This window comes from Anastrepha obliqua, chromosome 2 (genome assembly GCF_027943255.1).
Source record: "Anastrepha obliqua isolate idAnaObli1 chromosome 2, idAnaObli1_1.0, whole genome shotgun sequence".
Classification (NCBI taxonomy): Eukaryota; Metazoa; Arthropoda; class Insecta; order Diptera; family Tephritidae; genus Anastrepha; species Anastrepha obliqua.
This window is the reverse complement of record NC_072893.1, coordinates 37,054,911-37,081,913: the sequence shown is the minus strand read 5'-3', so window position 1 is coordinate 37,081,913 and position 27,003 is coordinate 37,054,911. Positions and strand designations below refer to the sequence as shown.

Sequence of the window (27,003 nt, the reverse complement as noted above, 5' to 3'; positions counted from 1 at the left end):
CGGTTTTTTTTTCATTTTTATAAGACAAAAAAACCAAAGAAATATTAAAAGGCAAAAAAATACGAAAAAATATTAAAAAATATTAAAATTTCAAACGATTCGATGGAATAATTTTTTTTTTTGACAACACCAGGCCGAAAAAAGTAGTTTTGAGATAATTGAGTTTAAAGTTTTGACCATTTAAATGCGACCATTGATGCAGCCGCGTGGCGAATCTGATTCTACCTGCTAAAACGGCTGTAGAATCGAAAATACTGGACATACACTTCCAAAAATTTGACAGTATATTCTTAAAAGCCTATATTTCGAAATTTCAGAAAAAAAAAACAAAATCGGGTTTTTTGAAAATTCTAGACCACCGAGATCCCTTAACACCCTGCAACTCGCAACTGAATGGAACAAACAAAAAACAGCAAAATAATTTGTTTAGTTGGTTCGTTTAAGTGGTGATTCTTCCAGAATCCAACTAGTGCTTCCACACCATTTTGTTGCCACATTCTCGTTACCACCTTGTTTACCAGTTATTTTCAGCATGACTATATCCAGTCTGTGCGGTTCAGGAACCTTAACAGGTTGTTGACATCTAAGCCAGACAGCTATTCCAGAACAGCGGTTTATCCAGGGTTAACATTCTGTCCTTCCATAAAGCAGGGCATTCGCAGAGGAAATGGAAGATTGTTTCCTTTTTCTCCGGTTGTTTACAACTGTGACAGTGTATGTTGTAAGGGATGCTGCATTTTGGCTGCTTGTTCTCCCACAGACCAAAAGCCAGTTATGGCTGCCGTTGGTCTTCATGTCTATCAATGTTGACGATTGCTTAAGGTTGTAGGTGGGCCATAACGTTCTGCTAATTTTGCATTTGGTCTGGCCTCTCCATCTACAATCTGCGATTCGGAGGTATTTTAGGGAAATTGCATTCTTGATTGCACTGAGTGGTGTGAATACCGATTCTGCAAGAGCGTTATTCATGGCAGATCCCCTTCTTGCCAGTTCATCCGCTTTTTCATTGCCTCCGATGTCCCGGGACCCAGATTAAGGTAACTTTGTGATTCTCGCTCAAGCTGGTAAGGCTAGTCCTGCTTTGTTCCACTGCTTTAGAGGTTGTTGTAACTGAACCCAGTGTCTGTATATCAGCTTAGCTATCCGAAAGAATAGCGATATTGCCCTTAAAAGAGGGATTTGCGATTAGTAGCCCACAAGCTTCCCCAATTGCCAGTATTTCCGCCTGAAAGACACTGCAAGCATTAGGGAGACGCACAGATCTTTCAATTTTAAGTCTATGAGAATACAGGGTTGGCCATATTAAACTGACCCATTGAGTAACCCTATAACTTTTTACTGTAATTTGAAATCTAAGGTTTACGTCAACAAGCCAAAGACACTAGGCGCACTTAAGGCCAATATCCGACGGGAAATAGCCGCCATATCGGCCGAGACGCTGGCCAAAACTATGGAAAACGCCGAAAAACGGGCACATTACGCTATACGAGCTAAGGGCGACCACTTGCGCGATATCATATTCAAAAAGTGATGTAAACGAATCTCCTTGAACTAAATTAAATGTTTTTCACAATGAAACACAAAAAAATGTTTCTTTTTCTATATTTTTTTAATAATCACATGGGTCAGTTTAATATGGCCAACCCTGTATATGCCAACTCCAACACTACAATTTAGTTTGCTTAGTTAGTTCAGTAAAAACTCTACGAACTTTTTTCCCAACCCAATACTTATATAAAGAATCAAGGCTTCGCAATAAGTCGCGCTGCCATTATGTTGGCCGCCACTGTACACACATACACCTTTTCGTATTTAAGTTTTCTGCAGATTTCAATTATTTCAAAGAATACATTTTATTTCCAAATCTAAAAGTAAATACATTTGTAAGTGTTAATATTTGTTAACTGTACTGTATCAGAACAATATTTCAATTCCAAAAAATTGATTGCAAGCACTTTTTCTTTGCACTCCGTTATGCCGCGCCTATTTTTTTGCAGTAGGTATGCATGAATACGTATGACTACATACAGACATACATACATATGTACATTTATTATTGACGTGGGACTTAGTTAATTATTCGCTTCATTAAATATAAATACATACACATACACAGTAAGTAATTCAATTTAACAACTTAAAACTTAGCAAACTAACTACTTTTTAAAATAAACATTTCAAAGAAAGAAAATCAATAAGATTCCATATACGTATTTTATAAATTATTGACGAATCGATTTCGTTAGCTCGCACGCCGCACTCGGCGTCTACTACTACTTTTATATTATTTTTATTTTTTATTTATTTCCATTTCATTTTTTTTTGTAAATTTTTCAAGGCATCAATAAGGTATGGGTAATCTTTGCCTAGCATTAATTTGGGTGTGACAGGACACTTCTTATTGTTCTTGACTCAGGGGTTACACCACATGTAACCCATTTTGGCAGTCGTAGGGAAGACCAGTTATAGCTAAAGAAAAAAGAGAGGAATGCGGCGGCATTCGATTTCACACAGAAGTAGGGTAAACGCATTTAACTCCACTTTGCGTTTTCAGCCGCCTTCCCTCGTTTACTATGCACATTTGTCTGTTTCATACTATAGACCAGTTTGTTTGCGCCTCCTTTACTTTACATTTGTAGATAAACCTAATAACAATTAATAACCGAACTTCATGCGAACTCTTCGACATAGGTCGCTGGGAAGATGCCCACATGATTGCCCAAGGCGCCAAGCCACCAGCCATCCTCTTGCTTGGCATGCACTTCGATGATATCGCCCGGCGTCAATTCGAGCTCGTCATATAATTTTGGTGTGTAGCTGTATAGAGCCTTACATCTACTCAGAATCACCGGCGTGCCATTGCTATTACCATTGTGTACCTCTGCCGAGTTCTGGTATACCATCGGCGGCGTCGTCGTCGTCGCTGTCATTCCCGTAGACATAGCCGTTGCGGTGCCATTTGCCAACATTGTGCTTTTCTCTATAATCGCTTTATGCTCTTTGCGTCCCGTACTATTGGTTGTGGTCATTTGCTCATCATCATCATCTTGCGAGCTGAATTCATCAAAATCTGAATCTTGTTGATTCGAACCACCATCGGCCTGCCCACGATCACAATACGGATCATCGATATTCGCTGGTATTGTCTTTGTCTTATCAATGCTGGCAATGCAGAGCTGTGTCTTATTGCTGAGCGTTTCAATGTTGCTCTTGCTGCGATTGAACTTGCGTACGAGTAGATCCTTGCTGAGATCCGTGCAGCTCGCGTTCGATGAGTTGTTCGATTGAGGCACACATTCGTATTCGTTCTCTTGCACAGATGTGCTGTCGTCTTGACTCATACGATCGTTATTCTTCAGCCAGAGTGGTACCTTAAGTACGCTCTGTTGGAGGCCGGTGCGATCGCGTGTAACCTGGAAGAGAATGAAAATCAGTATGACGTTTGAGAGTTATTAAATGCACTCGGCCTCAAGCTTAGAAAGACAAACCAACTTGTTAGCTTGCCGCGCTTACCTGTATGTGCTGCGCTAAGGGATGTGATGATCTGGGCTTGTGGTCCAATTCCAAGAGCGCAGAGTGTAGTTTGAAGCGTGCGCCCTCTAAATAGGTCAGCATCGATCGAATCTGCAAAATGGAAAATTAAATTATATCTACTCGTAAATATAAGTTTGTATGCTTTTCTTTCTCGCTATTAGCAGCAAAGAGGAAGACGTAGCCGAATGGTGCATGAAACACCAAAACGATAGAAACAGTGTTTTCTAATAGCGGTCGCCTCCTCGGCAGGCAATGGCGAACCTCCGGCAGTATTTCTGCCATAAAAAAGCTCCTCATAAAAAACCATTTCCAGTTCGGAGTCGACTTAAAACGTAGGTTCCTCCATTTGTGGAGCAACATCAAGACGCACGCCGTAAATAGGAGGAAAAGCTCAGCCTAACACCTAGCAGCAGAAGTGTACGGGCTAATTACTTGTTTCATTTTTTATTAGCAGCAAGAAATCCAAATATTCCAGAAGAAAAATTCGTCTAAAGAATCGGTGCTGATTGACTGCCACTAAATGCTAAGTTATGCGGTCTAGTTTATATAACCAAAATGTTATATCGTCTGTTCCTTGATTCCAAAATGAGTTTGAAATCCATGTACATTAAGTCCGAAACGAGCAAGACATGCTTACAGAGCCTTAAATATGCGCATAACCCGAGAGTTCGTTATCAACTCAGTTAAGTTTTTTTCCGGCCTAGGATGTCAAGATATAGCGAGCCAATAAAGTCGCGGCAAGGCACAGCCGCCCTTTACTTCACGACAGTCGGTTCTACAATAACGGAACAACCCGACCTTATAAGTGCTGATGGGAAAACAACCTGGGCCAGTAGGTTTGTCAACAAAAATAGAAGATCAAAAAGACAGCGTTTTGTGTACTGCGGGGATTGCAGGGAAAATATAGCCTCCTCTAGGAAAATTCCCATAAAGAACAAATTTTGTTCGACTTCATAAAGAACACAACAGTATAATCTTAAAATACAATCACTTATCTAGAAAAATGTTGGAATATTAACCAATGGATGGGTGGCATATTTGCAAAATTTTGGACATGCACGGAAATTTAAAGACCCGAAAACTACGCGAATTACTTTGAATCCACTAAGCTTCGCAGACGAGCCAGATTCTTATCTCAGCTTCGAGGTATGTATGAGACTATAACCGAGCTAGCAGAATGGGTTGATGCGTGACTATAAGCTAGTGCCCGGGTTTGAAACCTAGGCGGCAACGGCGATCGCTTCTCGGCAGGCAATGCCAAGCTTCTGGCATGAAAATGATCCACATAAAAAAGCCATCTACCATTCGGACAAACTGTAGGTTCCTCCATTTGTGGAACAACATCAAAACGCACACCACAAATAGGAGGAGGATTTCAGTCAAACGACCAAAAACGGTGCAAGCGCCAATGTAGCAGCTAGCAGCTGTGGACAAGTCGGAAAGATATGAGCTAATGACTTCATGACCCAATAGTGCACACAAAGCAATGAGTTTTATGGATGTAACGGCATCTTCTTTGAGATTTTTTAACAGCTTCTTGATTTTATCTACTCAAGTCGAGGAAGGGCGCAAAACATTCTGAGCGCCAGCCACTTGTCACTTATCAAATTGACTGCCACTGCGAGCACTGATGCGAATTAGGAAAATAAATCTCTAAAAAAAATACGATAAACGTAGACAAAAAATACACGACAAAGACCTCTAGAATTTGTGCATCTCTGGAATAAGTTCGATTTGATTGCGAGATAAAAGGGCTCTCACAAACCTTAAAATGACAGTAAAAAATTTTTTGGCTTACCATTTGAAGCATAATAATGTAGGTAGGTAGGTTAGATGGCAAGAGTGCCCCAGATACTCTACAAGTAGCACTTACGTGCCGTTTTGATACCATAATGTGGACCACTACCTGCGAAAAAATTTAAGGAAGAGAAAACCGTCTACAGCCATCCAGTGCTGTTGATGTAGTGGAGGAGAGAAAAGGGAACTAGGCTGCCCCAAAGGGCACGCTAAGGAATCTCAAGCGCCTAGCCGCCAGAGCCGGACATTTGCAGAGAAAGTGTTCAACAATCTGTTTCTCTGCAGGCTCCCCACAGCTTCTGCAGTAGAGGTTGTACGGAATTCCAAGCTTCTCCGCATAAGTACCCATTACCCAGTGACCAGTGAACACCGCAATGAGTTTGGAAATTGAAAGGCGGGGGATTCCTATCACCTTAAGCGTGCTGTTTATATCGTATTGAGGCCATAACAAACTAGCATCAAAATATTCTTAGTTTGGGACCCGTGGAAGATGATAATTTACTGGAAGCTGAAGTTACTTTATAGGTTAGGCAATGTATGAAGTACTGGGCAATGTTACCATAATACTTCATTTCACCCTTAATGGCGTTAGATCCTTGGAAAATTATCACCCTTTCTCTTAAACCTTTTTAAGAAGGACCTGAGAGTACTTGTGGTCAACATATAGCTACCATAGGAATCATTGACCTGCCTGGAAAACGAGGACACTGTAAAGCATTTTCTCTATGGCTGACCAGCGTTTTCTAGAATCAAGTTTCGGCTGATGGGGTGAGATGAAATGAGTATGGATGAGGTTTATACTCTTCCTCTTAAGATGATTAATGAATCCAAAAGATTCGCAGAAGAATGACCTCAAACCAATTTTTCCATCTTACCACCCATACTGTGTCTATCCTGTCTCTCTATTCCTTCCACTGTAACCTATCCGGGTGTAGTACAATGGTCTTCCTTATTGAGTACTTGGACTTGTCCAACCTCCAAAAAATGTAATCTAATCTAATCTACATCCCTGGAAAACTTTGGTAAGCGTAAATTCACATTCTTTTTTTTTAATTTTCGGACTCCGGATTTCACCTCTATGTCCTCATCAGGACAATAACGGACGTTGAGCTTAGTGCTCACACCGCCTCCCGGCGAATACTTAACGGTTGTACCGGGGCGATCGGTACTTTGATGTTAGGAGGTTTAGTTCGGGTTAAAGCCCCACACTGACGGGGTTAGGCTTTCGATGCTTCCTCCTTGTAAAAAAAACACCTCTATGTCGGTTTTTTATTGCACAAAAGTACTCCGAGTACTTCCATTATCTCTCATTCGCAGACCTTTCTCATCAATTGATCTTTCAAGACGGGAGAGGAGATCGAAAACAGGACTTCCGAATATTAAGCAATGTGTAAGTCGGAAAAACAAATAAATTTCTCAAGACCAACCAGAACACTTTTGCCCAGATTAAGCCACTTTACCTCTTTACAATATCCGCAACAAAAGAACGAGTCAGTAAAAATGCGATATTTTGATGTCACTCACATGATACAACTTGTCGGTGATATTCTGATTGTCCTGATTGTTCAGCGATTTCGAAAGTCCCTTCAATCCGTTTCTTGAGCGCCTTTCACGCTCCAAGTCGGCCTTGACCAGTTGCAGCAACTTGATGAGCGCATGCTTGCGTCTCTCCCGATTCATGGCCAAAGTGGTGTGTTCACAATAGAAATCAGGCAATAATTGTTCGCTGGGGCCCTCGGAATTGCGGCGTATATTCTTTACCACTTGCATATCTTTCGACACATTACAAGCATCTACTTGCGGCTGCAGCCGTTGCATTAAACCGTCCAAAATCGGATTCATATTGGATGTTAGACCTGAATAGTTCGCTATAAAGTTTTTCATATTAACCAAACGCTGATTCTCGATATTCTGCAGCAGCGAGGAGCCACGCAACACGGCCATTTCCCAATCGACACGAGCGCGTTCGGCGCGTATACAGAGCGTATAGTATTCGACATCGGCACGCTTTACGGCCTCCTCGGCTTTCTTGCGTTTGCTATCCAATTTGGCACAATCCTTTTCGGCTGATCTGATCTCTTTTTCGGCAGCAAGTTTATTGGGACCCTGATGTAGCAATGCAATGGACGGAGATTTCTGTATTCGTACATCCAACAGAGCATCTTGCAGCTTTTCATTCTCGCGTGCTGCTGTGTGTGAAGACTTCTTGGCCTTGGCCTCGCTGACACGCCATTCGGCTAGCGTGCGAGCCGCCTTGTCGACATTGCTCTCAACCTATTTGGGTAAAGAGACGGAAAAGTTATTAATGAAGTATTTGGGAGCAATTTTCTATAACTGATACTCACCGACTTTCTGGTTTTGTGATGTGCTTCGATAATATTTTTGAGTGGTTTTACAATTTCATCTGTGAGTGATGCTGATAATTGGCGATGGATGTCGCTGCGATTCTCCATTTCGGTAGCCACACCACGCCAAGCATCGGCGATGCTGCCGGGCAATTCACGGCAAGCTTTGTTCAATTTGTTGGCCATTTTCGAGAGAGATTTTGAGTATAAAGTTTCACACTCAACTCTGTGAAAGGGCAGTCAATTAAAATAAAGATTTTAAAGAATCTAGGAATAGCAAATAAAATAAGCTACCTTTCTTGTAATATCATTATAAGCTCTTTTCCGAAGTCGCCACCTTGCTTCACGTAACGTCGCAGTTCTTCGAAACCATTTTGGCCCTGAAAGTGTAAACAACAAATATTTTTAATATTTCTGCTTGTAAGACAATGCATAAACTTGCTTGGAAACCACAACACGAATATAAATTTAAATATACTTAAAAATGCCATAATTTTAAATGAATGTAGTCGACTAGCGATATGACCGCCGCCTTAGATTGATAGCTTCTTTACTATTTCCTAAAATGTAGCAGCTGCACAACACAAGACACTTCGCTAATCGCTGTCCCCAGTTCTCCACTTACCTCTAATAGTTTGGCACATTTCGTAGCCGTTGATGTCTCATCAGCCGGCCGTTGGGTAACTGAAGACTCTAGATCATTTTCTTGCTCCGTTTCACCTCCACCACCACCAACACAACTTCCATCCACCAAATGATCTGTACTCACACCAAAAGCAGACGTTGGACTAGATATTATTGTTCCAGCCGCGCCGCTAGGTGACTGTATCAAGCTGTTACTGCAGGCGCTCGTGTCGCTGTCACGCAACACAGGTACACTCACTCGACTAGTGCCGCCACCACTGCGCAATAACGCGCTGCTATGCACCGAAGGTGACTGCCGACACTCGGAATTGTTGAGGCTCATCTTCGAAGTGGCGACGCGTTGTAAGGTCGCCTGCTTCTGCACCACTTCCTTCAACTTCGTACTCTCTTCGCCTAACCAGTTTTTCACGCCATGCCAGCCTTTCCTCAGCTTCTCTTTATTGTTGTTAAAACTGATCAGCCGCGAATTCTTATTCTTCAGAAGCGTAATTCGACGCTCGCTGGGCTTCAGATTGTCGCGATGTTGGCAGTATTCTAAGTCGATTTCCTGGTTGAATTCCTCCGATTCGTTGATCTGACGCGTAATCTCGTTAAGTTCAGCAATGGACACAAATAAAGTTTGCGTATTCAGACTTTGACAGCTAACGGACTTCAAATCGAACTCTTCAATAGTGCTGGCATGACTGGTCAGACTATTCTTCGAACCATTTTCATTGATCGAAGTGTTGCTGGAGAAAATAACGCCGCGTCGCTTTCCATTCGTGCGCCGCATGTTCAGAGAGTCCACACTTTTGAAATGATGCTGCTGTGACAGATAGCCCGACACCTTTTGCTCAGCACACATTGGCGTGTTCGGATCACTTTGGCATTGTAGTGGCGATAGCTCTACCGAAGGCGATGAGTTTTCCTTATCAGCATCGTTATTATCCTCGTAGTCGGAGGGTGCAAGACTGCACTTGCTGACACCAAAAAGTTCTGGTAAACGCGGTAAATCGCGACAGTTTTCGAGATCAGGAGCAGTCAAATTCAAATCACAAGTCATCGAAGGTGTCTTCTCCAGAAAAATCTGCAGTTCAGCACGATGCAAATTCTGCGCTGATTTTGAGTGCTGACGTCGACGCAGTTTAGGTGGTGGCGACGGTATTCTCGGCTTGGGTGGTGATAACACCAACACATCAATACCACGCTGAGTCTCACTGTTCGTAGGTGATTCTGTCGAAGTGGATGACTCATCTTGATGACGCTTACTTTCTGGTACGGGAAATATTGGCACTTGCAGATACGGACGCGAGACCAAACTAGCCGGTACCACCTCATCTGGCGGTCGCTTTGGTGTACTCAAAGCCAGTTCATATTCTTCTTCCTCCTCTTCACCAGCCGGCTCAGCTGGCTCGTCGGTTACAGGCGGCGTACTTAGCGCATCTGCATATACTTCCGTCTCACTGCCTGATGACGGCATATACGGTGAGGAGGAGTGTATATTGATGGTGCGCACCATAGTACTGGGGGCAGCCACACCACCGCCAATCTGGCGCAGGCGCTCCTCACTCACATCGAAACGATCGGCGTCCAATGTTGTGGTCGATATCAAAACTGGTGCACCAATTTCCAAACGATGATCATCGGAATGCGCACCGTTCATATCGTAACTGCCTGAGGCGACTTTCTGTGGCGAACTGCCTTTGCGGCCAGCATTATGGCGACGCGTAATGCGATGACTGAGCGTGGAGTAACGCTTTGTCAACTTGTTGAGTAGGCCACTGGTAGGTACGGTGCTGTTGCTATTTTCATTGTTGTTGTTGTTATTACTAGCCTCTGTGTTTAGTTTGAATTTTTGCGTGCGTAAACGATTCATTTTCCTTACTTCCAACTACTAACCGCTGCCACTAATGCGCATTAATACGCAGATTAAAATGTCCACTTTGGCTGCGACGCTTGTGTTACTTCGAGGGCTGCGCTCATTAACCTTTGAAATTGAGGTTCGTAAAAAATACATAGATATAATGTTGTTTTTGTTACATTTCTACTATTTATTGTTATTTTTTTGTTTTGTTTTGCTACTAAAGTCAACGATGTGCAGAAAATTGAAATTTGAATTGAATCATGCGTGCTTATGTGCTCACAAGTAAGTACTTAAGTAATTAATTAAAAGTTGAATTTAGAAACTGATAAAAACTGATAATTCAAATGTTACGTTCTAATTCATTTGTTATTGATGTAACTAGCAGAATCTCATTGAAGTAAAGGTCTTTCGCAGAACGCAGTAAAAAATTGCCTTCTTCTTACACTCAGTACTCATGATTTCTTATCTAATAATTACCCCTACAAGAAGTAACAACCAAATGTACAGTTGGGCGCGAAAAAAGTGGGTTGAGTACAAAATTTGTATGATACAAAATTCTGTACTCGAAATTATGATGTTTAAAATCCTGCAGAGCAGAATTCTGTATTAAAAATTTTTAAGAAAAGTGCGAATTGTATTAACCATTTGCGTAGACTTTATTTGATGGAAATTCTGCGTTTGGAGCGCATTTAATTTTGTGGGCAATAGATTTTATACCAGAATTTATTTATTTCATATGATTCATGATATTTGCTCCTAGATTATATTTAGGTAACTTTAGGCAATTAAAATTACAAAAAAAAATGTATATGTTTTAAATCCAATTTAGAACAAAGAACAAATCATTAGTAACTGTGAAGCGTGTGATATTTCTCAAAAGTATTCAGGGGACAACAGATACCTCTAAAATTTCGAAAAAAAATGTTTTTTTTGTTATTTTCATAAAATGTTAATATGTCAAAAAAATTTTAGAACGTAAATTTAAGTATTTCTTATATTATAGATAATCAACCGTGACGACTCTATTCTTTGCGTTCGAGCGCTGGGAGAGGAATTTTCATGTATTTAAACTTTATACGCGTTTTTCTCAAAACTATATTTTCGAATTGGCGTCCACGATAAGTCGAAAAGTTATTGATCGATCTCCCTGAAACACACATCTTTTTTATGATATTACTTTCTATGTGTTTCAAGTTTTCAAAATTTTTTCGAAAAAATAATTTTTTCGAAGCAAAAATAGTAGGAAAATTCGCCCCAAAATCAATTTTTGTTTTTTGAAGCATTTTATTCCGCGAATTTTTTTTCCATTTATTAATTTAATTCATATAGAAATTATGACATTAATAAACAAAAAAATTTTTTGGTTTTTTGTATTCAGGTCACTGACGCCGATGCTACACTGCCCGCCGATTGAGAAGCCCCGCTGCGACCTTTCTGGAAGAATTGAGTGTACATCCGAAATTTTAAATGATTAAAAAAAAAAACTGTATATTATTTTAATGCATAAATAAACTGTACGCCAATTTTGAAAAAAATATATTGGCTTCTCCATTTTAAATAATTTTTATGAAAATCAGGGAAAATATGGCCGTTTACAGGTATCTGTCCCCTTAAAATAGAAAACATAATTCATTTTAATATTGTTACTATTGTTGTAATTGTGTGAATTAATACCCATAATCTTAGGAAATGTTGCTAGAATCTGGATTTGTATTCTCTAATGTTCTTGTGGAAATTTTTTTAGTCGTCAGTAATTTTCTAAAAAAAATATTCTTTGGGTTTTTTAGCAGCTCAAGCTCAGGTAGTTGAACTTTTTCTTACGCACTGCACACTCTCTAGACTTCAGCTTTAAATTGCTTTGCTTTTTGAGGCTTTTGGAATATTCGGTTCCTTCCAAAAAGCAGTTCGGTGATATGAGGTTTGGTTATCTAGATATCGCAGCTGCGTAAAGCTTCACTGCTGATCCAACTGCTATTCGCGTTGTGTTATTTTTCTTATCCTGGATTTAACTCGTAAGACGTTAAGTCGGTCTTGCCGCTAATCTTGCGATCACTTATGGAAAGCGCTGACTCTAACACATGCGCTTCCGTCGCGAAGATCAGCGGCGATTCTCGATCTTGTATGCTCAGTGTGTATACAAATGTCATTGGCAAATTTTTTGAATTCAAGAAGGTATGTAATTACCTACTCTGTAGATACCAGTGGTCGAATCTTCAAATTGAGATCTTTTATCTTCATAAGTATAAGTATCTATGAGTTTGTATATGACTTATGACTAGTTAAAGGGGCCCTAACAAATGCCATACGCAACTTTTTGTACAATTACGCCGGACAAAGGCTAACATAGCGTAAGCATTCGGAATTATATAATCCATATGAATAGTGAATATGAATAGAGAAATTTCGAAAAGTGAAAACATGAACTTATTTAACAAATAAAGGTTATAAAGAGAAGTGGGTGGATAATACTACCTTGAGGCACACCAAACGATACCTGGAAAAATTTACCTAGGAAGTTTTGTTTTCCAGTGCAACTGAGTAGCTTCTATCAGATAAATATGATGCTATCCAAGTTAGGAAGATGGAATGGAATCCAAAACTTTATGAGAGACTCTATCAAAAGCGATGAAAAAGTCAGTGTAGTTGGCTTTTACTTGATATCCAGACCTAAAGCTATCAATACAGTTTGCAGAAAAAATTGCAAGGCTCCAAACCGTAGACCTTCCACTAATACAGCTAAGTTGATTCGCGCTTATGAGCCTAAACACAGCAAAAACCAACCTTGTCTAAATAACCGTCTCAAACATTTGTAAATCTCAACAATCTTAGTCCGGGAGCCAGGGGTCGATCTTGGACTATGTTTTTATACCGTTAAATTCTTGACTATACTTGTGACTTAGCTTTCATGAATAACGAAAGTGAACGTCAGCTGGCGCACCCGCGGTGGGTGTGATTGTGGGAGGGTACGAAACGTGTGGAAACGTGACGTATTTTCCCCCCTCTACGGCGCAGCTGACTATTTTTTTTTATTCTACTAAATGTCAACAATACACAAAACAAAATTTCAGCCGGTATTAAATGAGTTGCTAAAAATTTTTTTTCGACACGTTTCGCAACATCCCACGCACGTACCCACTGCTACTGGACCAGCTGACGGTTGGTTTCGTCATCCATTGGATGGCGTCTGCCTTCAGTATTAAAATCAGTCGGCATGAAATGATGAAGTCAATATGACCCTTGGCTACCGGACTATCTCAAAATATTGTAAAGCGGCTGTCGTAGCCGTATGGGTGGGGGCGTGACTACCATTTGGAATTCAGAGAAAACGTAGCTTCGAGTCTCGGTGAAACACCAAAATAAAGAACAAGTTGTTTCTAATAGCGGTCACCCCTCGGCAGGGAAGGGTCAACCTCCGAGTGTATTTGTGCCATGAAGAAGCTCCTCATAAAAAATATCTGCCGTTCGGAATCGGCTTGAAACTGTAGGTCCCTCCATTTGTGGAACAACATAAAGACGCACAAATAGGAGGAGAAGCTCGGACAAACACACAGGAAGAGTGTACGCGCCGAGTGTCTTTATATACATACATATCATTATGATTATTATTTTTTTATTACTGTTATTATTTAATACAAAATTTGTTTTAGAAGTATGAAATGTTGCTGCATATGTTTGCAAAATTAACTTAACTTGCATTCATGCAAACAAAAATGTCTTGCATTTGACCGCAAACAGTATTAAATTCATAGCGCCAGTCGCATGCTTCATGCAAAATGTCTTTGATTTTCGAATTCAGCACAAACATACCTCATTCGTAAGAACGCTCAAACGCTATCTAGTAGCTCCTGCTTGACTAAATGATTTTTTTCTTTTTCTTAAAGCATTTTCTTAACATTTCACGCATCGAAAAACTAAGCCAAATTCACTTAGCAAGAAACCATATTGAAAAATGTGCAAATAAGTTTAGCTCTTTCACCTTCTCTTCAAAAGCTGCATCACATTTTTATCACACGCACACACATATACTCGTATAAAGTTTAAGTTCTCAATGGCGACTGGTCTCAATCACCTTCGACCCGCGGCACATTCCGCCATCACACAAGCGGCCGCCGCCACCAATTCACTTTGTAGTTGTCATCACTTTACAATAAAGCTTCACTTTGCTATTGTTGTTGTTGTTGTTGTTTGTAGCTTGTGCAGATAATTGAAGAAGAGCAAACAGCAGGTAAAGACTTCAATAGTCAACAAGAAGCCAACTGTCAGCAGTGAGAAATTTAGATTAGTTGCATCGTTGGTGGTGGCAGCAACAGTTGTTAAAGTAGTGGTTGATGGAGTAGTTGCTGCTGCTGTTGTTGTTGTTGCCGTGGTTGCACCGTTTTGCTGGCCTTTTAACCTTTTACGCTGGCTGTGGTAATGCATTGGGTCAATTCTTTAGGTGCACAGTAAGCCAAACAACAACAATTAGGTGTGTGTTTGTTTTGTGTTGTAATATTTTTTTTATTTTATTTTGTTTCTGCAGTCGTTTGCTTTTAATAGATCCTGTGCTACTCGTAGTAAGTTCACTTGATTTCTTCATTGGTAAGCATTTTTTTTTCTGCCTTCTTTATTCTATTAGTTTTGCGGTCAATTAGAAAAAGAAATAAAATGAAATTACTAATGTTGCTGCTCGCTTTTATTACTTTTCACTATGTATTTTTTTTTTGCTTTATTTTGTTTTTTTTTGTTCAATATGCTTCACGTCCACTCAGTTGGTTAGCTTTTGTGACAGTTTATTTCATTGTTAGGTTTTCTCTTGTGCGGCTTTTGCTTAGTTTTTGCATTTCTGCACTATTTGTTTGTCGGTATTTAACCTGAAAAATTTTCACCCTTTTTTCAGCCGACTTCACTCACTTCTGCAAAGGCAGTTGATGGCCGCAACAAGGTGTTGGAAAAATTGGATGTTTTGCGTGCAATTGAAAATTGTTAACCCTGCAGTAGTCGCGCGGTCTACATATGTAATCCACCATTGTTAAATTTTAAATTTCTGGAAAATCGTGCATCGATTTCATCGGAGATTTTTGCTACTTGTAACTAACAAATTGAGAGTCACTCTCAGTGTTCCGCTGTTAATTGTCGCGTGCAGTTGTGTCGCTAGAGGTTCGTGAAATTTATGGTCTACGCATGTATGCCGCGCGACCGATTACGTAAGTATTTTAAATTAGGCTTTATGCTAATAGCTAGTTATACTTTGTAAATAAAAGTGGACTTTTGGCATAATTTTTCATTTTTCAATTTTGTGGAACTTTTCTTATAATATTTACATATGTATGCTACTCTGCTGAAATGACTTTGGACGAACAACTCTTGTCCTTCAGAGGGAGTTGTTCTTTTCAGCAGTATATTCCAAATAAACCTGCTAAGTATGGACTGAACGTTTTTGCACTTGCAGATGTTCATTACCCATACACCTATAACTTAGAAATTTACGCCGGCCAACAACCCGAAGGTCCATTTCGGTTAAGCGACGAGAGATTTGATATTGTGATGAGAATGGTGCAACCAATTTTGAATAGACATATCATATTACTATGGACAATTGGTTTTCCTCTCTGAAAATAGCAAAGCAATGATTTGATAATGGAATTACAATGGTTGCTACCGTTCGAAAAGATAAAAGAGAAGTTCCCCGGGAATTTAGAATAGCTAGAGGCAATCCAATATGCTCCACTCTCCATATACTCTGGTTTCTTATGTATTAAAAGCCAACGAAGTGATAATAGCCATGTCTACAATGCACAAGGATACAGCGATTGATCCGGATACTGACACCGGAGATCAACGAAAGCCGGAAATAATAACATACTATAATCGCACTTAAAATGGCGCTGATCTGGTTGACAAAATGTGTTCTCTTTATGACGTATCTAGGAATTCGAGAAGGTGGCCGCTGACTAAGTTCTATAATCTTGTAAACCTCAATGCTCTCAACGCATTATGCATTTACACTGCAAACAGTAACTATGAATATGTCAAAAGGCGTGATTTTCTCATAGACTTAGCCTTGTCTTGGATGAAACCACTGGCTCACCAAACATTAACACTTACCACGCTACCTAGAACACTGACATTTAAAATAAAAGACTTCTTGGATCTTCCACAAGTTGTAAGTCATCAAGGTCCAACGCACAATAACTACGTCGGTCGTTGCTACGATTGGGGAAGGGCCCGTAATAAAAGCACCCGTAAAGTGTGTAACGCTTGCAATAAATGCATTTGTCCTGATCATTCCAAGACTGTATGTTCGTCATGTTTCGAAAACAATTAAAACATCTCAATTATCTTCTGGTTATTTTATATATATTTTATACTTTTGTGAAGTATCTTAATTTTTTGTTAAAAAATGAAGTTTTGGTTTTTATTTATTTTATGTAAGAACAGAAAGTTTATTTATGTTATTTTTGACTAATATTAATAAATTAAACAATAACAAGAATACTTAAAACAAAAGCAATGGAAGAATTAAATATTTATCTTTTGTATTTTTAATTTTAAAATGGATTACATATGTAGACCGCGCGACCAATTACGTCAGTTTCAGGGGCGCGACTACTGTAGGGTTAAGCGCTCTATACATATGTGTTTATATGTATGTATGAGTGTATGTATACGCACATGTATTTAACTTGTTTTGCTTTATTGACACAATCGCTCAACAAACCAACAAAGCCAATGATTTTCCTACCAACCCATCAATCAACCCATTGGTTGGGCTTATCGCCGGTTCATTGACGAAAAACGCTAAATCACTATCATTAATCCCGTAATTTAATTTGCAGAAACCTTACAAATTGAGCTTTTTTTGTTTAAGATAAATGCGGGTGCACGGCCTATCAACTTTGCGATTACTTTTTTGTTTAATTTAGGTCGAGAACACGTTTCGATTAATTCCATATTAGAAAGAAGACGAATTGTTAAACAACTACATTTTAATTGTGCCAAATGAAACTGCTGAAAGCTACTCATATTAAGGGAGGATCTCTTAATCTAGCTTTACATTTATTTTTTTTTTTTTTTTTTTTTTTTATTGAAACGTTATAAAATTTGTATACATTTCATGGTATTACGCCTAGCATAAGCTAACAAGTAACATTATTCTATCCTTAACATTGAAATTTAAAAACAATTATAAATATTTTACAAACAATTATACAGCGTTGGCGACTAAATCTCGTGGCTTAGTTCTTCGAAGTCTTCTTGTGCAGACTGTTTTGGTAAGCTCTGCGGCCTCCGGGTTTATGTGCTCTTTCAGCCTGGTTTCATGGTTACTTGCAAGAATTTGGATTATATCAGCGACTTTTTTCACCGACAGATCCTTGTGTAGGTCGTGATTTCGCACATACCAAGGTGCGTTGACCATGTCTCTGAGAATCTTATTCTGCAGTCGTTGTACAGCTTCAATGTTTGATTTAGTGGTACATCCCCATAATTGAATGCCGTATGTCCATACCGGCTTAACTACTAGGTTGTATATTAATAATTTATTCTGTATTGACAATGTAGACTTTCTGCCAATTAACCATTTCATTTTTTTAATTTTTAAGTTGATTTCAGTTGCTTTAATTTTGACATGTTCTTTCCATTTGAGCTTTGCATCCAAAGTCATACCCAAGTATTTTGCTGTATTACTATATGGAACAGTAGCAGATGATATTTTCACTGGGTTATAGGCTATTTTCTTGTTTGTAAAGTCTACGTGACCAGACTTGCTTTCATTTAGTTTGATTCTCCAGTTTTCAGTCCATGCGACAACTTCGTCTATCGATGCCTGTAACTTTCTAGTTGATTCATTTGCGTTATTTCCATAGGCTAAGATACACGTGTCATCAGCAAAAGTGGCTATCTTACTTGTATTTGAAACAGGTAGATCTGCAGTATAGAGCAAATACAGTACTGGCCCAAGAATGCTGCCTTGTGGTACACCAGCTTCAATTTTTTTAATGTTTGAGTATGCTTGTCTTTGTTTCACTCTAAAATATCTGTCTGTGAGATATGATTCCAATAGCAAAGTATATTGATATGGGAGCATCGCTCTGAGCTTACGGATTAGACCTTCGTGCCACACTTTATCAAACGCCTGTGCGATATCAAGGAATATTGCTGAACACACTTGATTGTTTTCTATGGCCTCTTCTATGATGTGTACTATACGATGTATCTGATCTATCGTTGAATGTTTTTCTCGAAATCCAAATTGGTGAGATGGTATTAATTGTTTATTAGAAATTATATCCTTTAATCGTTTGGAAAATAGTTTTTCAAATAGCTTTCCGATGGCTGGGAGTAATGCTATTGGGCGGTAAGATGTGACTTCGTTGGGATTTTTCCCTGGCTTTGGGATCATTTTAATTTCAGAAATTTTCCAGTGCATTGGTATGTATTTAAATTCAATGCATACATTCATTATTAAAGTGAGTTTGATTAGCGCTTTGTAAGATAAGTTCTTTAGCACTTCGGCTGTGATTAAGTCAAATCCTGGACTTTTCTTTTGTTTTAGTTTGGAGATTTCATTTGCTACCTCATCAGTGGTAAAACTTGTAATTTCAACAGATTCTTGCACAGTATGGGGAAACAAAGTGTAATTTATCGTTTCAAATGGCTTAAAAATTTTTTGGAGGTGTTGTGCAAATAACTCAGCTTTTTCCGAATCGGTTTTTGCCCAAGGTAGGTTGCTATTTGGCTGTTTAATTGGGGGATTATGTTGAATTGGTCTTTTCATATGTGCCGTAGTCCGCCAGAGAGAGTAATCAGAGGTTTTATCTGCAGATAGGTTTTGTAGCTTTATATTTAAAGTTCTGTTTTTATTTTCTTGAATAGCATATTTCACTGTTTTGGTGAGGTTGTTTAATTGTGTTTTAAGTGATGGAGACCTAACCGACTGCCACTTTTTTCTGATTTTTCTTTTTTCCTTTATGAGTTCAATTATATTCGAAGGATATCTTTGGCGATTAATTTTTTGGACTCTTACAGGTGTACTTAACCAAGCAGCTTTTTGTATCTGTGCTGACAGCTTTATTGTTTCCTTCTCAATTTCGTCAACATTATCGATTTCATTTGTCGTGTTTACATATGTGTCTAGTTTAGTCTTGAAGTATTGCCAATCTGTATATTTATTTGAAAGGAGCAGGTTACTTTCATTGATTTTTGGTTCACCATTAAGAATCATGAATATAGGTGAATGATCTGAATTAAGTTCTAAACCATCCTCCAGAGTTATGATGTTGTATGGTAGTTGTTTGACTACGAAAAAATCAATCAAATCTGGAGTCTTATTAATGTCTGTTGGCCAGTATGTTGGAGTTTTACATAAAAATCTAATTTTACAAGATGAAAATAACTCAAGAAGTGATGCCACTTTTGGAGCGCTAAAACTTCGTCTATTGAGCTCAAAAAACGCAAAAGTACGCTATGTACCCATTGAAAAACTCTCTGTATATAGCAAATATGCCAATAATTCATCTCACAACTATTCCTGGATATCTCGGAAACTAATACATAAATAATTCAAATATAATTTAAAGTTAACTTTTCCGGCCAGCCCAATTGGTTCAAATGACGTTTGAAACCTCTTTTGGTAGCTATGTTTTAATGGATTAATATCTTTAGGTGTTCGACGTAAGGGCACTAGTCTGCCATCCCAGAGATTGTGGGTTCGAATCCCACGTAAAGCACGGTCCTCGCACTTTTCCACATTTACCTACTTTTCCTCTCTCTAAAAACAAAAAAAAAAAATTATTCCCCCAAAAACTATCTTTTCCATCCTTACTCCCGCACAATATTTAACGCATTATTTGCATTGTGGCTACTAAAACAAGCAAAAACCAAAGAAAAACACACAGTTACACATTGCATCAGTCAAGTTCCTCAAAGTTACTCATTGCGCCAACAAGAGAAAGCGGGCGACCGCGGTAATACCACAGACACACGAAATTAAGCGAAGTTCTCAACCATCTGTGCGATCCTTCTGGCAGAAAAATGTGAAGCACAGATGGCGCTCCAAGCAGCAAGAAGGCGTTGTTCCTAAGCAACGACAGGTGGACAGTCACACTATTTCGGACTGGTAACGGCAGGCTAATCACCTACCCTGGCAGAAAGCAAAAATAGATTAATGAAACCAACGCAAGACAAGTCTTGTCGAGACCCTATGCTGCCGAGAGGAGTGAACAAGGAAAAAAAAAACATCTTCAGGTGTACTAGAAGTGACGTTTGAAACCTCTTTCGGTAACTATCGTTTAATGAACTAATATCTTCAGGTGTTCTAGAAAACATTGAAAAAATAGCAAAGAAATGTTTGTCCCTAAATTCGAGCATGAAAGCTGGCTGCCAATATATCCAGCGGTGATCACATTGCGAACCCATCCCCAGCTATTTATGAATTGTAATTGATTATTTTTTGTTAATTTTGTTTTAAGTAAAAAGGGCCCATTATTTCGTTTTGTATGGAACAAAATATAATATCAGTTTGGAGAGAAAGAAATCCATTATTTTTGCGCAAATGGCTTAAAATTATTTTTTGGTCGATCTTTAGTTGTTGGCTGCTACGGCTACTAACGAGCCGGTCAATTTCGATTATTTCTGTGATTTTATCGATATTTCCGACATTATCGATTTTTTCTTTAACATAAAAAATGCCTGCAAGAAATCGACAAACCAAAATTGAACGTAATCGGCATCGAATCATCGGCATCATAAATATCATTCACAATTTCAGTGGCCTGGCTTGCATTTCTATATTTATCAAAGAAAAACTGAAAAATGTATCAAATTTTCTCAACATTTTACACCACCAATTGGTAATGAGACGCGTGGTTGCTCGGCTCGTTCCAACAGAGTTGAATTTATTTAAAAAAAAAAGATGATGGAAGACATGTTTGAGCAAAAGAATTAATAGGTGATGAGATGTGGATATATGAGTTTGACATGCAAACTAGTCAACCAGTCAACAGGCGGCTGAATGGCGCTACCCACATGCGCCGAAATCCAAAAAACTACGTCAAAGTCGGCCAAAGTGAAAGTTATTCTGCTCGTTTTCTTTGATTATCAGGGTGTGGTGCACTCGGAATTCGCTCCAAATGATTCTACGGTATATAAAAAATATTATTTGGAAGTTATGCGACATTTGAGAGAGAATATGCATAGGAAACGGCCCAATTTGTGCAAAGAAAACTCATGGATCTTACACTATGATAACGCACCGTCTCACAAGGCTCATATTGTGAACACTTTTTTGACCAAAAACTCGACAAATATCATCGAACAACCAGCGTATTCACCGGATTTAGCCCCCTGTGACTTTTTCCTTTTCCCAAAACTTAAATTGCCACTCCACGGACGCCGCTTTGAGTCGATAGAGGTCATTAAGGAGAATTCGCTGAAGGAGCTGAAGAAGATCTCTTCAAACGGTGCTTTGATGACAGGACTAATCGTTGGCATATGTGTATTGCTTCGAATGCAGCCTGTGTTGAGGGCGACAAAATATATTTTGATGATTAAACAATTATTTTGCGTTTTATTGAACAATTTGCTGCACTTTTTTAACAGAATGTAGAGCGAAGTGTTGAAGAAGACGCTGAAGTGTTGATTCGTCGTCGTTCTCAACTTATTGGCCTTTGTCCTATGACTACGTGGAATATTTTACGTAAGACTCTATTGGCTTGCGTGCCTATAAAATACAGCTCGTCCAAGAATTGAAACCAAATGTCGCATTTTTGCGGATTCGGCTCATTTAGATTTATTCAAAAAACCTTTCAAAAATTGGACTGATCGAATGAACCATCTAACTCATATCCGCGCGGATATATGCCGGATGTCATATTCAAAAAATAATTGCCATGAAGTGATCTACCACATTTTTGTAAAATAAGTAAAAAAGTTATTCCAACAATATTTCATTTTTCTATTATCACTTTAAGTTCTCAAATTCTTAAAAAAAACCCCTTTAATTGGATTAAAAGTGGAGTATAGAGATGTGAAATTAATCAAGGCGATTTAAATAAACAACAGCTGATTATGTTCATAGAAATTACCAGCCATGATAATACAGGGTGGCTTATGAATTTTGCTACATTAAGAAATTCAAATAACTTTTTTTTTTAGTGTATGGAATTTATTTTTTTTTCAAGTTGAAGGTCATTAAATTTTATTAAATGTAGCTTAACTAGTTTTAAAAATAATTGAATTTAAATGCCCCCCATGCTCGTTGACACAAGTGCGGCATCTTAGTAAAAAGTTGTTCATTGCTGCTTTGAGAGTTGCGACAGGAATAGCCGCAATTGTTGCCCGAATGGATTGTTTTAGTTCATCTAAATTTGTTTGCTTTGTTTTATAAACTTCTTGTTTACATAAACCCCACAAGAAAAAGTCAGGTGCAGTAAGGTCAGCCGACCTGGGGGGCCAACGAAATTCGGAGTTTCTTGAAATCAATTTATTGGGAAATTTTCGTCGCAACTCTGTCATAACAGTCTGGGCTATGTGAGACGTTGCCCCATCTTGTTGAAACCACACAGAGTTGAAAGGAATTCTCTTTCGGCGTAGTTCTGGATAGAAAAATTCTTTCAGCATTTTCAAATAACGGTCTCCAGTAACCGTAACGGTGTGACCATTTTCTTCAAAATAATAAGGCCCGACAATACAGCGTGAAGAAACCGCACACCACGCAATTCCGTCTCGTGGAGTATCTGTGGGTTAGAAGTACTCCATATTCGACAATTTTGTTTGTTCACATTGCCGTTTAAATCGAAATGGGCCTCATCAGACATGAAAAGGCAGTTTAACATGTTTTGGTCTTCTTCCACCATTTGCAGGATCTTCTGGCAAAATTCCAAGCGAATCGGCAAGTCTGCTGCATTCAGTTTGTTAACCATTTGAATTTTGTAGGGAAATAAGTCTAAATCTTTGTGCATTATTGTCGGCTGACACCAAGTTGAGCAGATAAGCTTCTTGTTGAAACCCTTGGATTGCTTTGTATAGCTGCAGCTACAGCAGCGATCGTTTCCTCCGTCCAAACTGGTGGGTTTCGATGATAAGGCCTTCTTGCGACTGTTCCTTGCTTAGCAAAATTATGCACCAGTCTCATTATGGTCCATCTGCTCGGGGGATCGCCGCCAAACATCCGCCTATACTCTCTCTGTACCAAAACTACGGACTGCAGTGCGTGATAGCGGCGGACTATCCAAATTCTTGTTTGCGTGTCCCAGTTATCCATTTTAATAAATTTTAAAGATCAATCTGCAAATTAAAATAAAAATGGAACAGATAACTTAAAAAGAAAAAAAGTTATTCAATTTTTTTTTTTGGTAGCGGCTTTCATCAGCCACCCTGTAGTTGAACAGGATAGTGGATTTTTTACTCCATGTCGTTGTTTCAGAGCTAGTAAATTTATCATTTTCAGGCGATTCAGAAAACGAAAAGAGTTAAAGGGCAGTTTAAAGTTGAGCACAGTTTATCGGTTCGATCAGTAAAGTTAACTTTATAGGTTATAGAAATTGAAAAAAGAAAAACGGTATTTTATTTCATTTCCCTTTCTGCACTGCGTGAATTTACTTCACTTAAGAATTTTAGAAAAAACATAAACAATAAATGTGTTACCTCTACTTTTAGCGATTGCATTGTAGCAAAGAAGCTTAAATTGATATGAAAATAAGTATTCACAATATCAATACTTATACATTCATACTTATATACACAAAATATGAGCAATAAAATGCCGACTAAAGAATGAAGCAGAGAATCCAATCAAAATGAAGCAATCGCGCTTAAATTACCCGCTGGCTCGCAGAAAAGCTAACTATGTACTTAACTGCTAAACTATGCTCATAAGGACAAAAGTTCAAGTAAAGGGCAGAAATGCAATCGAAGGCCGATTGAGCAATAAGTAAGAAACCTATCTATACAACGACGGTGTGTACGAGCAGAAGCTGGCATATAAACATAAAACTTGGCTGAGCGTCTGAAAATTCAAAGAAGCAATGCAAGATATGCAACAATCCGTGGCAGTTTATATATCTACATACTTGCATACACCTATTAATACATATGTAGCAACTTTTGTACATGCATTTAAGCGTTTGACTGAGGATATGGCGAGAACTCCAAGGTAGGTGACCGCATAACATGCAGCATCTGCAGTCACTTGAAGGCGGCAAACTTTTAAGTACTCTTATGCTTGCATTCGTACACACATACATGTGCATATGCACATACATAGATATTCTTCCTGAATTCAAGATATGCGCCTGATAACGTCGCAAAATTATGACTATGCGTTGCAATAAAATTAACCATTTCTAGTATAAAAATAATTGTATATTTTGTATAGACAAAAGCAAACTCCCACTTCAATTACCTGCAAGTACGCCATGCCATGGAGCGGGTTGTGCGCAGTGTTTGCATGCTAATTGCATACTTCACGGCGGTTGTCCTTTGTATATGCCTACATACATAGTGAACCCACAGCTAGTGAAGAATAGGGTGGCACGGCAATTGGTTACACAAGCAGACAGCTACAATGAAGAAGTTAAGCGGCCTGTCGGGCCTCAAGAAGAATTGAAGGAGTTCAGGAAGCAAACAAAAAAAAATAAAAATAAAAATCTTTGAAAGAAACACAGCATTTTAGTATGCAGCCAAACAAAGCCATTACATGTACATACATGCGTATGCATGTGCGTGTGCTTACCACACACACACTTCAAGTGTGGAATATTGCAGTGGAGCTCATTTGAGAGGCATTCTTAGAATGTCAAGTGGGTTTTGTTGCAGGTGACTTTGATTGCTACCCTGTGGATAAAAATAGTTAGGCCACCAGGAGACTGGTAATGATGCATGCATTATGAATGAGATAGCGAGCGATGGAGTGTAATGAGAGCCTATCGTGAACTTCGGGCGAAAATTGCATAGCGAGCGATATTTTTGATTACTTTTCTTGGTTTTGTTTTGGTAATAAAATCTAGATCCAGCGGCTAAGTTGGCTGGCTCATGCCGTCCGAATAGAGTCAAACGCTCGGGCTCTGAAAGTAATCGATGCGGTACCAGCTAGTGGTAACAGAGGAAGAGGAAGACCTCCGCTGCGCTGGAAAGGTCAGGTGGAGAAGGACTTGGCTTTACTTGGTATTTCCTACTGACATCGGTTAGCTCGAGACTGGTGCACTTTGTTAAACTCGGCCAAAATTGCGTAAGAAGTTTTTCTAATAGCGGACCCCCTCTGCAGGCAGTGGCAAACCTCCGAGTGTATATCTGCCATGAAAAAGCTACTCATAAAAATATCTGCCGTTCGGAGTCGGCTTAAAACTGTAGGTCCCTCCATTTGTAGAACAACATTAAGACGCTCACAACAAATAGGAGGAGAAGCTGAGCCAAACACTCGAAACGGTTGTTAGCGCCAATTAAAAAAAAAATAATAATAATTAAAACTTTTTTAATCCATTAAATATATATTTAGGAACAATAAAACGCAAAAAAATTGTCTATGATTTCATGACATTTTGAAGTAACCTCACTTTAGTGCAAAAGCGTGAAAAAGCGGAATTAAAGTGCCTGTGATCCATTGTCGATAACAGAGTAAAAGTAAGTACTTTTTGACAAAAAAAAACAAAATATTTTCATGGAGTCGATTTACTCATCTTTCTCGACGGATAATAATATTTCAGCTTTTCAACTGTTTTCTATACTTTACAACTAATATAGTTTTTATATATGGTTCCGTAAAAAAAACAAAAAAGTGCGTGTAGCGTAGTACACATAACAGAAGTGAAGGAGGGAGAGACCCGTGAGAGAATGAGAGAGAGAGAGAGAAAGAGAAAGAATATATATCTAAATAAATTCACAACATTTGCAGAGAATACAAATAAACAAAATTTACAAAAAACGGAGAAGGATCGACCGGTGTAGAAAAACGTCGGACACAAACCCCGAACAAACGCAGCGGTTCCAGGACCGCTGCAAAGGCACAACGCAATACCAATAAATCCGACGCCAAAATGGATATCACTTTATAGAACGCACAAGCATTAGCCAGGAAACGGAAATAAGCGCCCGAAAGTAAGCACAAAAAAAAAGTCAAAAAAAAATTGGGACCAGAAAACGCCCTATCAGTAGGCACCAAAGAAATATAACGCCAAAAAGTAGGCACCAAAAATATATTTCCTACAAGTTTCCTCAAACAAACAAGCGCCAAAAAGTAGGCAGTATTATTTCTCACTAGAAATTAGCAACCACGAAAAAAATTCATGAAAAATAGCCTAAAGTGTATCTAAGATATACATAAGGTAAAGCTCTCTCTCTCCTTTTCCTCTACGTTATATCTTTTTTCTCTCTCGCGGAACGAAAATGACCAAAATGTTGCATGACCTTGAAGTTTTACGCTACATTCTCGCTCGTCCAACGACGCCTAAAAAGTTTCACTTCAATACACAATTAGAAAAAAATGTGACGTTTAAGAACAAATTTTGCGGGTGGTCCAATATTCTTCCTCTTTCATAAGTGCTTTACCGCATTCTTGTCTCTCTTGGGTGCTGCACAGTGGTTATTATTACTTTTTTCGTTTAATTCATGTTTCAGAAATATATTTTTCAGTGTGCTGACACTGTGTTTGAAGGAACCTTCCACCTACTGATGGACACATGTGGCTGCTTCAATTCCTTTTAAAGTGTATAACATATTATATAATATGTAAGTATGTATGTATGCATGTCTGTATTAATGTCGGAGAGCACGCGCAGATGTAAAATTGCAAAGTAATAGAAATAAAAGAAAACTGTAACAAAAACAAAATATGTTTATAAATATAAAAACAACACAAAAGCATAC

At 38.7% G+C, this 27,003-nt stretch overlaps 1 protein-coding gene across 6 annotated transcripts in view; it reads right to left on the bottom strand.

Moving 5' to 3' along the window:
* Positions 1–1,828: 1,828 nt before the first annotated feature.
* The window catches only part of LOC129236891 (SH3 and F-BAR domain-containing protein DDB_G0274695), a 188,077-nt gene continuing 162,902 nt past the window's right edge, over positions 1,829–27,003 (bottom strand). For 4 of the 6 annotated variants that reach the window (XM_054871178.1, XM_054871180.1, XM_054871179.1 and 1 more), the window contains exons 4-8: positions 7,971–8,056; positions 7,677–7,902; positions 6,856–7,605; positions 3,514–3,624; positions 1,829–3,413 (exon numbers count right to left, since the gene is read on the bottom strand). In XM_054871178.1, coding sequence (XP_054727153.1) covers positions 2,670–3,413; positions 3,514–3,624; positions 6,856–7,605; positions 7,677–7,902; positions 7,971–8,056 — 1,917 coding nt within the window. In that variant the 3' untranslated portion in view covers positions 1,829–2,669. Of the gene's footprint in view, positions 3,414–3,513; positions 3,625–6,855; positions 7,606–7,676; positions 7,903–7,970; positions 8,057–8,301; positions 10,288–13,971; positions 14,273–27,003 lie in introns of those variants that run through there. The other 2 variants (XM_054871176.1, XM_054871175.1) reach the window with 2 other exon arrangements.